General features: G+C 42.4%; 1 protein-coding gene across 3 annotated transcripts in view; it reads left to right on the forward strand.

The window, feature by feature from the left end:
• Positions 1-14,938, forward strand: part of Alg14 (ALG14, UDP-N-acetylglucosaminyltransferase subunit) — a 116,449-nt gene that overhangs the window by 54,896 nt on the left and 46,615 nt on the right. Inside the window, exons 1-2 of one of the 3 annotated variants that reach the window (XM_068358914.1) lie at positions 1,054-1,184; positions 9,660-9,966. In XM_068358914.1, coding sequence (XP_068215015.1) covers positions 9,700-9,966 — 267 coding nt within the window. In that variant the 5' untranslated portion in view covers positions 1,054-1,184; positions 9,660-9,699. Of the gene's footprint in view, positions 1-1,053; positions 1,185-2,092; positions 2,238-9,659; positions 9,967-14,938 lie in introns of those variants that run through there. The other 2 variants (XM_068358912.1, XM_068358913.1) reach the window with 2 other exon arrangements.

Below are 14,938 nucleotides of genomic sequence, written 5' to 3' on the forward strand. Positions count from 1 at the left end.
GATGATGATTATTATTATTATTATTATTATTATTACTAGTAGAGATTAGTTCTCCAAACTTTCAACTGGGCTCACACAACGCACTAGAAGAGTTGGAAGACCCAGGCCTACATTGCTGAGGACTATGAAGCGTGAAGGAAGTTACCGCATCGGCCACCACAACCCTTTACATATTTTCCTTGTTGGGGCTCTCGGGCTTATAGCATTCTGCTTCTCCAACTAGGGTTGTAGCTTAGCAAGTGATAATAATAATAATAATAATAATAATAATAATAATAATAATAATTCATCTCAGTTCACAAAGGTGGTCTGTCCAAGTCGAGAGATTTTTAGCTCCCCATGCAGTGGAATATAACTGCCCTCCACCTTAAGCAGCTGTTCCACTGCCGCTAGAGAATGGTGAGGTTGGGGGGGGGGGGTGTTGAGACGAGGCTACTTTGTTCATGTGTGAATTTTTGCCAGTTTCCATCACCATGCTTGCGGGCACTACGGATTGGTGATGGTGGGAGATTTTGGTCTGATTGTTCACACCAAACCAACTTGTAATGGGTAGCCCTGACTAGTATACTTTAGCTGATCATGGCAATGCACCAACCCTTTCACCTCCTTAAAGTATGTATATATATATATATATATATATATATATATATATATATATATATATATATATATATATATATGTGTGTGTGTGTGTGTGTGTGTGTGTGTGTATGTGTGTGCTTCTATGTTTGAAAATAACATAGAAGCACACACATACACACACACACACACACACACACACACACATATATATATATATATATATATATATATATATATATATTAATGTGCGTGTGTTTATATGTTTCAAAATAACAGAAATATGTGTGTACAATTATATATATATATATATATATATATATATATATATATTATATACATACTGTATAATCAAAGAGGCTTGGCTGGTAACAGAGGTGTTGCGATGACGCAATAGCCAAGTAACGACTTGCAGTTGGCATTGAGCCCATTGCCAATCACTACCGTGTCTCAGTCATACCTCTTCATCAACAACGACACCTAATCAAGTTTCGTGATGGGCGTGTACGCGTGGAGATTGGGGCGTCATGAAGCTCGTGGGCTTTTGTGTTTAATCAATAAGCTGAAGTGTTATGCTACGAAAGCTATATGTACATTAGACCGAGGTGATATTTCAGTTTACAGTGTGGTACAGGTTTCTTCGTATCCTGGATCCTAATTGCAGCTTGTTATGTCTGGAGATATGTTTTCAGTTTTTAGATGTGATTACGATATATATTCATCATAAGAGTGAAGTAATACGTCCATCTCTCTCTCTCTCTCTCTCTCTCTCTCTCTCTCTCTCTCTCTCTCTCTCTCTCTCTCTCTCTCTCTCTCTCTCTCTCTCTCTCTCTCTCTATATATATATACTGTATATATATATATATATATATATATATATATATATATATATATATATATATATGTGTGTGTGTATATATATGTATATATATATTATATATGTATATATATATAATATATACATATATATATATATATATATATGCATAGATAGATACATTAGATAGATATATATATATATATATATATATATATATATATATATATATATATATATATATATATATATATCCATATATATACATCTTATCCATCAGAAACTTTATGCATTTCACTAGAAAGTTTCATCATTCTTATGATGAAGATAACATTTCTTGTACAGTCTCTATTAATATGATACTGTTCCTCAGCAATTTATGGTTTTAACGTTTGTTTTATTCATTTTGAAATGACTTGCAGTATAATTTATGTGATATAACTCATTAAACTGATGGTCCTAAATGAATGACTTTCTACTGCAACAGGTTGCTTAAGTGTTATGAAAATTGATTTATACATCGCTTTTGAAATGTACCTTGCATCATATATACGCTTAACTAGCTTTATAATTTTTCTTATTTCGAAATCTCCACTTAGTAATATCATTTCAGTGTTAGAAAAGGTAAAAACCTAAGGAAAGAAAAAAGAAAAAACATGTTAGGGTAGCCGTTACAAAGGAACGACCAGCGTAGTACTAACTACTGTACGTCAAAATCGTCACTGTTTACATTCTAAACTAAGAGTCGAAGATTTTTTATTAACTATTTGTGACAGTTTTCATAAAACAAATAGTCACAGCCTTTGAATATATTTAAGGAAGAGAAGTACTAAATATCAAGGTATTTTTTCTTATTTTTGTAATAAGTTTTACTGAAACGGGTACATGAGGTACTGTACCGTATTCATTGGTGTTCTGAACGAATCTGAATTTCTGATGTTTCTAACGGCTTTTATCAAAAATAAGAATTAAGTTCTTGGGAGGAAGCCTTTTTCTAAATGAAAATAAATTTTTCCTTTAGTAGATAATGTGAATTCAGTCAACATAACCTTTATTTCAGTACAGTATTGTAGTTATCAGCTTCGTACTGACGTCTGGGGCGGTGGGGGGTTGTATGTATTATAGCGGCCACCTGTAAGTTGGATGACAGCCAACTGAGTTTAGGCAATTTAATGGTGGTTGCAGAGGGGTGATAGCCCCCAGTGAGGTAATTAGGTAAGGACACAGCTTGTTGGTTAGGTTAGGTGAGGAAGTTTAGATTAGAAAGTATTCTTGTGTAGAGGTTTTGTAGAGAAACGGACACAGTTATTATAGTACAGCGGTCACGTCATAGAAACGACTAGAAATAAAAGAAATTCCCATTTTCTATGCACGAGAGAGGAACTGGCCCCTGATATACAAAGGCTTTGTGTAGAGGTTTTATTTATAGAAAAACAGACACAATTATTGTGGTAAAGCAGTCACGTCATAGAAACGACTAGAATAAGAAGAAAATCCCCATTTTCTATGCACGAACGAGGAACTGGCCCCCGATATACTAAGGCTTTGTGTAGAGGTTTTATAGAAAAACGGACACAATTATTGTAGTAAAGCAGTCACGTCTTAGAAACGACTAGAAAAAGAAGAAAATTCCCAATTTCTATGCACGAAGGAGGAACTGGCCCCCGATATACAAAGGCCTTGTGTGGAGGTTTTGTAGAAAAACGGACACAGTTATTGTAGTACAGCGGTCACGTCATAGATACGACTAGAAAAAGAAGAAAATTCCCATTTTCTATGCACGAGGGAGGAACTGTCCGCCGATATACAAAGGCTTTGACGTCGGTTTGCTTCAAAACGGCAATCTCTTAAAACTCTAGGGTCTAACTGAAAGGGCTACGTATATCAGAAAAACAGGAGAATACGGGTAAAATAATATTTTAACTGGGAATAACATTTCTAATAGGGAAAACAACTTTTCCTATAGTAATTATTGCGCAACGAAGCAAATCAACTTTTTCTGTTATCCCCCATCCAAATGAAAACAGGAAAAGCGTTATTATTTATAACTAAAATAAAGGTAAAGTTCATTGCAAAGACACTATTAACTGTAGGGTAAAACAGTTTATCCCATAAGTAAATTTTCTCTTGAATGAAATTATAAATTTTGGAGCTTTTGTATATCAGTGGAGAGTTTCTTTCTTTCCTATTTTCTGGTCATTCATAAGATGTGGCCTCTGTACTACAAAAACTGTGTCCGTTGTTCTACAAAACCTGTACATATGAACACTACCTAACCTAAACTTCCCCACCTAACCTAACCTACAGGCCGTGTCCTTACCTACTTACATAACGCCTTAATCACAGCTTACCCTGTGTTACTGTGTTTGATTCGTAATCCGTTTCACTCCCACACTCCAAGCAAGCCAACACAATTATATTTCGCTAACGAAACATATTTTACAGGAAGTAAGAACGTTTACCCTTGTCCCAATGAACTACATTCACCCCTATACATTAAAAAAAATATATATATATAACTGTACTTACATTACTTCAGGTTCAACTTCACCTTCAGGTATGAGCCACGGCCTTTGTAACAACGCCATTTCTTGAGGTCACCGAGGTTGTAATCTTCGGGTGGTATCTTCTTTCCAAGGGATAACTTTTTAAAAAGGCATTTTACCAAAACGACACTTTGAACAATCACTGGAATAATCCCCGAGGAGGCCCATTTTATACATATAAGGAGTAAATTCATTACACTTGGTAAAATTCGAACTCCTTACAATACAGTGGAACCTCTACATCCGAACGTATCTACATCCGAATTTTCCAACATCCGAAGTGAAATTCGAGCAAATTTTTGACTCTACACCTGAATTTTATTTCGACACACGAAGTAAGCAATTTTCGTCGTACCGGTTGTATCCGAATTTTTCGACACGCGAAGTACAATTCGAACACGTTCCGACTCTACACCCGAATGTTTTTTTCGACACCCGAAGTAAACAATACTCGTACGCGTAGTCGGTGCTCATAGCGCCTGAAGTGTTTTTTATTTCCGCCGATAGAAGGCAGCACATCGACCTCGGAGGGACGCTCAATTAGGGCGGCTTGGGTCAGTCCTCTGTTCTCGTCGGCTTCTTGCGGTTGTGCTCTGTGCGTTCTGATATTAACTCTGTTTTAATCGTGATTTTTTACGTGCATCCTTTAACGGTAATTTACGTAAAGTATGGGTCCTAAAAGGCTTAGTTTTGCCAGTGGTAGTGGTAGTGGTGAGAAAAGGAAGAAGGAAATGCTTTCTATAGAAATTAAGCAGGAAATTATTGAAAAACATGAGCGTGGCATCCGCGTGAGTGAACTTGCTAAACTGGCCGTAATATGTTGACGATCTCGACAATCCTTAAACAGAAGGAAGCTATTAAAGCAGTGAAACCTTCTAAGGGGATCACTATAATTTCCAAACGCCGTACCCCTATCATAGAAGAGATGGAACGACTTCTACTAGTGTGGATTAAGGATAGAGAGATCGTTGGTGACACCATCACCGAGACCGATATCTGCGAGAAGGCGCACGCCATCTTTACGGACTTGAAGGAGGAGAGCTCTGGGGGTGATGCTGGGGAGAGTTCAACCGAGCCTTCCTCAGATGATTTCAAGGCATCTCGTGGCTGGTTCGAGAAATTTAAGAAACGGTCCGGGATTCATTCAGTTGTTCGCCACGGAGAGGCTGCTAGTGCGGACACAAAGGCTGCAGCTGACTTTGTCGAGAACTTTGAAAAGATCGTGAAGGAAGAAGGCTACGTAGAGCAGCAGGTGTTTAATTGTGATGAAACCGGGCTGTTTTGGAAGAAGATGCCGAGTCGAACCTACATCACTGCCGAAGAGAAGAAATTGCCTGGGCATAAGCCAATGAAGGATCGGTTGACTCTTGCCCTATGTGCCAACGCTAGCGGGGACTTTAAAGTCAAGCCCTTACTTGTTTACCATTCAGAGAACCCTAGGGCCTTTAAAACACACAACGTCGATAAGGATCAGCTTCGTGTTTTCTGGCGATCCAACTCGAAGGCCTGGGTCATTAGGCAATTCTTTGTGCAATGGGTAAACCAAGTTTTCGGCCCTTCTGTGAAGAAGTATCTTCATGAACAGAAATTGCCTTTAAAGTGCCTGCTATGCCTTGACAATGCACCCGCTCACCCCCCCGGACTTGAAGATGATATCTTCGATGAATTCAAGTTCATAAAGGTGCTGTATCTTCCACCGAATACCACCTCGATCCTCCAGCCCATGGACCAGCAAGTCATCTTTAATTTTAAGAAGCTGTACACCAAGCACTTATTTAAGCAGTGCTTTAATGTCACGCAAAGCACCAACTTAACTTTGCGTGAATTTTGGAGGGGCCACTTAAACATCGTGCACTGCTTGAAGATCATAGATCAGGCTTGGGTGGGATTAACTCGACGGACCCTGAATTCCGCTTGGAAGAAGCTTTGGCCTGATGCTGTTGCTCCCCGAGATTTCGAGGGTTTTGACCCCGAACCTGATCCCGTGGTCGGTGCAGCGGAAGCCGTAGAGGAAATCGTCTCCCTTGGCAAGTCCATGGGTCTGGAGGTCAACGCAGATGACGTTACGGAACTCGTCGCCGAACATCACGACGAACTGACGACGGATGAGCTCAAGGAACTCCATGCTATGTCGGAGCACATGAGTGATGACGAGGAAGAGAGCGAGGAGGTAGAACATGTGTTAGGTTCTGCGCAAATATAAGAGGTGTTAGGAAAATATCAAGACGTGGTCGACTTCATCGACAAATACCATCCAAAGAAATTGCAGGTTTGTCGTGTAGTTTCTCAATTCGATGATGTTTGCCTAACTCACTTTCGAAACATTCTGAAAAGCCGTACCAAGCAATTATCTATCGATGCTTTCTTTAAAAAAACTGCGAAGCGAACTCGCGATGAAGAGGATGTAAGTGAACCGAAGAAAACGGCAAAGAGTGAAGCGGAAGAAAGTGAAACACAGAAAACGGAAAAGAGTGAAGCAAAAGAAATTCAGTCAATTTTAAATGTAAGTGATAGTGATTAAAATTACGTAATCATCAAAAAGAAAAAAAGAAAATGTAAAAAAAAAATATAGAAATAAAAAAAAATAAGCTAAGTTAAGTTAAAGTTCACTTAGTGTAAGTTAGAATAAGTTACGGTAGTGTTATGTTTATCGTAGTTAACCTCTCTACCTCCTCGCCGTCCGTCCGTCTCCTCTCTCCTCTCTGCGTAGCGAAGACGAACAACACCTGCGCTGGAGTTTCTAAGGTAAAGTGACGCTAAAAACCCGTTTCTTATTTATCAATTTTTGCTAATTCTTCTTATTTACATGTCTATTCTTCTTATTTACATGTCTATTATCTAATTTAGTGTTCATTATTCTCATGGGAAAATTATGTGTAGTAGTTTATTAAGAAGTTATCATAGGTTTTTGGGCTCAACCATGGATTAATCCTATTTCAATGTATTCTTATGGGAAAATTCGTTTCTACATCCGAACAATTTCTACATCCGAAGTTGGTTCTGGAACGGATTAAATTCGTATGTAGAGGTTCCACTGTATTTGGATTAATCAAATTATAAAACGTTTTACAAGTATCTTTGCGCTGTAATGTTGCCGTCTTCGCGTCTCGAGGGTTAAGACTAAGCATCTCCGACCCATGTTTAAGCTCATATTACCCTGTTCGAATTCTCAAAATATCAGATTCTGATTGGATAAAAAAAGCCTCTGAGAATTTCCCAGGTCAGGGGGTTCTTATTGGGTCGTTTCAAATAACCGCAACCACCGATTAGTTCAGTATTCTGCCTCCAAAGCGGTGTTGAATGGATCAAAACGCCATCTGCAATGAATTCTAGGGACTACAGGAACGACAAACTGAGTGTCAGAATACAGAGCTCTTTCGACTTATAAATTTCATGGCAATTTTTATGGTTTTCAAAATAATTCGATTTGTGTCTGGTAAGTACTTACTCTGGGTATTTATAACATTCTGAACACTTTTTCATTCTATAAAAGTTATAAATAAAGTTGAAAATAAGGGAGTTATGGGGGATAGCCATCATCATGTATACTTGTGGCTGCCATCTTACATCTATCGAGCTACCAATTTTGAAATTCGTTCAAAAGGCCACAAAACCTAGCACACCCCACCTAACCTAACCTAGTAGTTCCCAGGTGACAGTCCTAGCCCTTGGGTCAAGCCTACCTGACCCCCCTTCCCATGTCACAGACTGGGGCGGGGGGCAAGTCCCCTAAATCCTGCTTCCCAGGTCACAAGCCTAGCTCTGGTCCCCTTAACCAGGTCACAAACCCTGAAAGTAAATCATAAATAATGTCTTACCTTATTTCCTCTGCATATACTGAAACTGTAATTACAATGGTGTCCTAAACGTAAATTACTCTACAAGTAATGCCTTACCTCATTTTCTTTATATATACTAACACTGTAAATACAACAGGGTTTCTTCTTTGTCTTTGTGATTTTCATAGAAGAGGTACAGTAAAATATGTGCTTATTTTCCCTATAAGACAATATAGAATCACAGTTAGGGCACTTTTACGTTTGTTTATTAGGAATTCTTTTCCTGTGATTAACTATGATACCGACTCAAAATCCAGCTGTAGTGGATCCTAGTACCTTAAACGAACTGCTGGGGCTTGATCACAGGTCAACAGACTCTTTGTAAGTATGGGAAGAGTCGAGAGGAGGATCACTAAGTACTTGATCTTCGCTTGGATTAGCCAGGAGATCGAGCGGGCTCTTCAGTTAGACCTTCGTCTAACCGTAGACGTAGTGCTCATGATGTCAAGGGTATCAGCACATCAATGACGTTTAAAAAGAACTCTGTGATGCCGGTGTTACAATTAGGCTTGTGGAAACATGAAACTACATTCGCAGCCCACTACCTGCAAGACGTAACCCACAATAACCCTGATGCTCTCCCGCTAGGTCCTGTGGTGGCTACACAAAACGTGGTCACAAACACCTCAGCTCCCTTGTAGGATAAGTAGCAGTTAGTCGAGGGAGGATGTTTCTCGGTATAAGACTAGAATGAATGTGCGAGTGACTAGCCTCTTCGTTCTTGATTTTCCCTTCTCTTAGAGTCTCTGCTTCCAAAGAGCTTTGCAAGCTGACCTCCTCTGACTGTAGGTGGGTACCATTGTCCCTTGTGTAACCTGACATACAGTGATATATATATGTTATGTCTCCGATCTCTGTGTGAGGCAGAATCAGTCAATGTCTAGGATTAAGCGTAAAGTGTAGCTCCATGATTAATTTTACCAAGGCAGTCACAATGCTTAAGTTCTACACACCTTCGCACAAATTGCCCTGGCCGTTAAGCTCACCACACAATCAAGAGTTAGGGAGGTGACAGGGTGCCTCTAAACAGCTCATGCGAAGCACAAAATAGCACCCAGGGACAATTTCATGGCAGTTGGTTTGAGACTTCCACCCATCTAATGGTGAGTCCATTGTAAAAAGCGAAAGGGTTTGTATATAGTGCCGGAACAAATGACAAATATGAAAATAATTTGTATTTTTCCTAACTTCTGTATACAGACCTTGAGCTGTTTACACATACTGTACTGGTCCCACCATCACCTATCCCCCAAGAAGTCTTGCTTGCAGTTTCAAAGTGGCATATTGTTACTAGTGTGAGTGTGAAGGGGTGGTAGGTTTACCCCCGCTAACTAGCATTGGGTACAGTACTTGCACCTCGCTTGAAAGTCTCGCGGCTAGTTTCGACTGTCACCGAAATATATCTCCACTGTAAATAGCTCCAGTTTTGTATAGTTAAGAAAAATACATTTTATTTCCAAATTTGTAATGTTTTGCACTTATTAAAAAAAGTTATTTATAACACACACAGGTTCATATCTTAATGCTGTATTGGAAATAACTTTTGGCGTGTCATTTTATTATTATAGATGCATTTCATTTTTTTTCTAAGAAATATACAAATGTGAAAAAAAATAATTTATTTCCAAATTTATCAAGTTTTGCACTTATTAAAATAATTTATTTATAACACAGGTTCATATCTTTATGCTGTATTGGAAATAACTTTTGGCCTGTCATTTTATTGTTATAGATACCTTTTTTTCCTAAGAAATATACAAATGTAAAAAAATGATGACATAGATCATATTCATTCACAAGAGAAGAAACTAATAAGGTAAAATAATGCTGTACAAGTTTTATTTATATCATGCATATTTACTCACTTATCTTTTTCAGGGTGTTGTTGTTGCTTCCGTTCCTATGACTGGTGGCTGCGATGTTACTCCTTATTGCAGGATTTATCCTCGGGATTCTGCTCTGCAGAACACTGTATGTACTCTGGGAGATAAACACCGGGTGTCCAACGAAACTTAACAAATCTTCAGTGAAGACACTGGTCGTTTTAGGATCCGGAGGACATACTGGAGAGATGCTGAAGATTATTAACAGATTAGATCCAGTTCGATACTCACCCAAAGTTTACGTTTTAGCAGCTACAGATGCAGTTAGTCTCAAGCGATTGTATCACATAGAAGGCATTCAGGTAAGGTTTGGAGTTTTATATCTTAAGAATTTTTCTCTTGACCGCTTCCGAGTAGAGAGCACTTAGTTAAATTGCTGTAGAGATTTCTGAAACTGATTTGACTCGTGCCTGATGTTTCTATGAAACTCACCTATGATTCATATGGCTTCTTCTTTGAAGCTTCGCTTGTGGCGACATCTATCGTCAAACTTTAATTTCCTGTTTGTTCCGTAACTGGAACACAAACCACGCTATTTAATAGTGGTTTGTTCCGTAACCGAAATACAAACCACGCTATTTACAGAGGGTTTACCTTTTAGCGCAGCTGAAATGGCGAGCCATTAGAATTTAATGAGGGTGAATTACCCCCGCGCTAGTTAGCGGGGGGGGGGGGGGGGTAGGGGAGTGGTAGCTAGCTACCCCTCCCCTCCCTCACACACAGATGAATGCTCACTTTCACTTTTGGCTCGGACTGTGACAGACGTCTCTGTCTTGGTCCTCTCTTGGCAGCTATTGTTTGTTTTGTCTTTACTTAATCGCTTACTTTTCATTTACTCAATATATATGTAAACATGTTTTCATGTGTGTATATATATTTGAGTATAGAAATCAGTAAGTTTCCTTTTCAGAGTTGTGTGTGTAGTGTACGATATCTACGTGGAGTCCTCGGCAGTTAGGCCAACACGGCGTAATTTTATGGGTGGCGATCGAGTTTGACTTATGTCTTTCTCTCTCTCTCTCTCTTGAGGTCGTTCACCCTTTTACTACGTGTTACTACGCCCTTGTAGCTTCCTTTCCGTGTGGGGGGGTTGCTACGCCGTACGTTTGTCTCAATTAGTTTATGAATCTAATTGTAGTTTTTTCAATATTAATCTTACCCGATAATCATGTAGCTGTCAACTCCGTTGCCCGACAGAATTCTACGGAAGGGATACGCCAGCGATCGCTATACAAGAGGGGGGTGTACTCACCAGCGCCACCTGTGGCCAGGTACTGCAGTACTTCTTGTTGACACCACCTCAATTTTTCCTCTGTCGTGCTTCCGGCAAGACCTACATGGATACGCTTATAATTTTGGAGTCTTTGTTCACGGTTTTGGTGAAGTATTGCTCTGAGATTTCAGCTTTCGCTATACAGGAAGCTTTTCCCTTAGCTTAGATAGCTTTTGGATTAATTTTGATTTATGGTTTAACGATCTTTAGCTTTAAATTGGAATCCCCCTTGACTGTTCTCTGATTCAAGATGTCCGACCATTCTCAAGCTCCTCCCCAAAGACGATGTAGGACTTGTATTAGGCGGCTTCCGAAGGCCTCGGTTGATCCTCACACCGTTTGTTCCGACTGTAGGGGAAAATCCTGTCAGTTGGAAGATCGATGTGAGGAATGTGCCGGACTTTCGGAACTTGATTTTATTCGATTCCTTAAGTATACCACTAAGTTAGAGAGAGAGAGAGTTAGGAGGAGTTCGGCTCGCTCTTTACTTTATTCCTCCCCCCATGATCCTCAACCTTTTCCTCACCCTGTAGTGGCTACCCCCGAACCTACTATTAGTGCTCAGCCTGATATGTCAGATGTTTTACGTGCTATTCAGGCTTTAGGTGATAAAGTGGAGTCGGTAGTGAGTGACCACAAGTTCCTTTTGGCAGACGTCAAGGAACTTAAAGTGAAAAGTGCAGTGGGAAGTGGTAGTGCCAGTGCTGTGCCTAGTGCTAGTGTCAGTGTCAGTGTTGCGCGTGAGGATACTTCTGTGCGTGCCAGTCGTCCTCCCAGTCCGGGACCTCTTGCAAGCTCCCAAGCCCAGGGGAGAAGCAATGTCGAAGGGCAAAAGGGTTCGGCAGGCCTTGATCGGCGCACAGTAGTATCCTCAGTGGTTGCGGGCGTATCTTATAGAGATCGTCACTTCCACTCTCAGACGATTGAGCCCTTTAGATCCTCGTCTGCAGAAGATTTTTCGGGGAGGAAACGCTGGACTCAGGCCTCAAGACCTCTTAAGCGTAAAGTCCAGACCGCGCGAGTCCAACAGCCAGGGTGTAGCCATTGGGCTAGCTCGGACTCGCCGCAGTCATCAGGTGACTGCACGCCTCCTAAGAGAGGCAAGGTGCTGCCTCAACAGACCTCAACTTCTGTTAAAGCTATGCCTCAACAGACCTCAACTTCTGTTGATCCTAAGATGGCTTTGCTGCAGACTATGCAGTCGCAGCTTGCGGTGTTGATGCGGGAGTTTCAGGCAGAGAAGGTTAATACACCTCCTCCTGCGAGCGCTCCTCCTCCTCAGCGCAGTACAATCTGCCAGACGTATGAGGTTGAGGTTCCTCAAGCTACCTCCATGCGTGAGCTGCCGCGTTGGGAGTTGCCAGATACCAGCGCTGTGCAGCAACCTCCACTTTCTTTGAGGCAGGAGCCTCTTACCACGCAGCAACCTCCTCAACAATGGGGACAGGAACCTTATGCTTTACAACCTCCTCTACCCTTGAGGCAGGAGTATCTTGCATTACCTCCATCCTCGAGGCAGCAACCTCTTGAGGTACGACAACCTCTACCATCCTTGAGGCAGCCACCTCAACTCTCGCAGCAGCCACCTCCACTTTCCTCGAGGCGAGAGCCTCAACTCTCGAGGCAAGCACCTCAAGAACCTCAACTCGTGAGACAAGAGCCTCTCTCTGCGCAGCCACCTCAACCCTTGAAGCAAGCGCAACTCTTGAGGCAGGAACCTCATGCTATGAGTCAGCCACCTCAACGCATGCATCTGCCACTTTCTCCTCAGCTTGAGCCTCTTCCCATTCATCTTGAACCGCAGTCTTTGCAGCACGAGCCTCATGCTTTACTACAGTCGCCTCTCACCACGCTTGCTCCTCAGACCTCCGCAGAACCTCCTTCATCCCAGCCTCAGGACTTTGTCATTACCAGCCCTCATCCTCTTCAACAGAGACTTGAGGATGAATCCGCAAGTGCGCATGCACCCGCTCTTCAGGATTCTGCCATTCAGCAGACCGCTTTAACTTTACCTCTCGCTTCTCAACCCTCAGGTGATGAGGTTTCTGAGGATGAAGCTGCTCACCTGGATGATCCTTCTTCTGACGTGGAGGAACCCAAGTCATTGCCACCCTCCATCGACTTTCGCAAGGTTCTGGCTCTGTTCAGAGAACTTTACCCGGATCACTTTGTGTCTGCTACCCCTCGCTCTCCTCCATCCGAGTTCTCTCTAGGCATGCAACCTGTTAAGTCTGCCTACACTAAGCTCGTCTTCGCTAGATCTTCAAAGAGAGCTTTGAGAATGTTAGGGGATTGGTTGCAGTCCAAGCAGCAACTGGGAAAGACGTCTTTTATGTTTCCACCTCCTAAGCTGACGTCTAAGGCGGGCGTCTGGTATGCCACAGGAGAGGAACCAGGCTTGGGGGTCCCTGCCTCTGCCCAGGCTGACTTCTCAAGTTTGGTTGACTCTCCACGAAGGTCAGCTATGAGACGCTCTAAGGTCTGCTGGACCTTTTCTGACCTAGACCACTTCTTGAAGGGAGTCTTTCGCGCCTTTGAAATTTTTAATTTTCTCGATTGGTGCCTGGGGGCCTTGAGCAAGAAGACTGCCCCATCTGACAAAGACTCGGCCATGTTGATCATGTCCTGTATGGACAAAGCAATTCGCGATGGTTCCGGCGAACTTGCCTCTATGTTTGTATCGGGAGTCCTCAAGAAAAGGGAACAGCTTTGCTCCTTCCTTTCCACTGGTATCACCTCTTGCCAAAGGTCGCAGTTACTTTTTGCTCCTCTTTCTAAGTTCCTGTTTCCTGAGGATCTTATCAAGGAATTGTCTGCGGCTCTCATTCAGAAGGACACGCATGATCTTGTGGCCTCTTCAGCACGGAAGGCTAAGATTGCTCCTTCAGTTCCTAGAACTTACCGCACCCCAGTGGCTGATACTCCTGCTACTAGATTTATTCCGCCCTTTCGTGGCAGAGCCCCCAGCCGAGGAGGTACCCGTCCAGACGGTCACAGGGGCAGGTCCAAGAAAGGTATCAAGTCTTCGAAAGGCAAACACTGACTCTCCTCCTCTCCAGACAGCTGTAGGAGCCAGACTCAAGATCTTCTGGCAAGCTTGGGAAAGAAGAGGTGCAGACGCCCAGTCTGTCAAGTGGCTAAGGGAGGGTTACAAGATACCATTCTGCCGCAATCCCCCTCTGACCACTTCTCCCATCAACCTCTCTCCCAACTACAAGGAAAAGGACAAGAGGCTAGCGTTACATCAAGAGGTGTCGCTTCTGTTACAGAAGGAGGCAGTGGTGATAGTCCGGGATCATCAATCCCCGGGCTTCTACAACCGTCTCTTTCTGGTGGCCAAGAAGACAGGAGGTTGGAGACCGGTGCTGGACGTCAGTGCGCTCAATGCTTATGTCACCAAGCAGACGTTCACTATGGAGACGACGAAGTCGGTCCTAGCAGCGGTCAGGCAGGAGGACTGGATGGTCTCGCTGGATCTGAAAGACGCTTACTTTCACGTCCCCATTCATCCAGACTCCCAACCTTTTCTGAGATTCGTTTTTGGAAAGGTTGTATACCAATTCCAAGCCCTGTGTTTTGGCCTAAGCACGGCACCTATGGTGTTCACGCGACTGATGAGGAATCTTGCGAAATTCCTCCACTTGGCGGACATCAGAGCCTCCCTTTATTTAGACGACTGGCTGTTAAGAGCCCCCACAAGTCGTCGCTGTCTGGAGAGTCTCAATTGGACTTTGGACTTGACCAAGGAACTGGGTCTTTTGGTCAACTTAGAAAAGTCCCAGCTTATTCCTTCCCAAACCATCGTTTACCTGGGAATGGAGATTCGTAGTCAAGCTTTTCGGGCTTTTCCGTCGGCCCCAAGAATCAACCAAGCCCTAGAGTGCATTCTGAGCATGCTGAAGAGGAACAGATGCTCGGTGAGACAGTGGATGAGTCTAACAGGGACCCTGTCATCGTTAGCCCTGTTCACCGAGTTAGGGAGACTCCACCTCCGCCCCCTT

This window comes from Palaemon carinicauda, chromosome 35, assembly GCF_036898095.1.
Source record: "Palaemon carinicauda isolate YSFRI2023 chromosome 35, ASM3689809v2, whole genome shotgun sequence".
Lineage (NCBI taxonomy): Eukaryota > Metazoa > Arthropoda > Malacostraca > Decapoda > Palaemonidae > Palaemon > Palaemon carinicauda.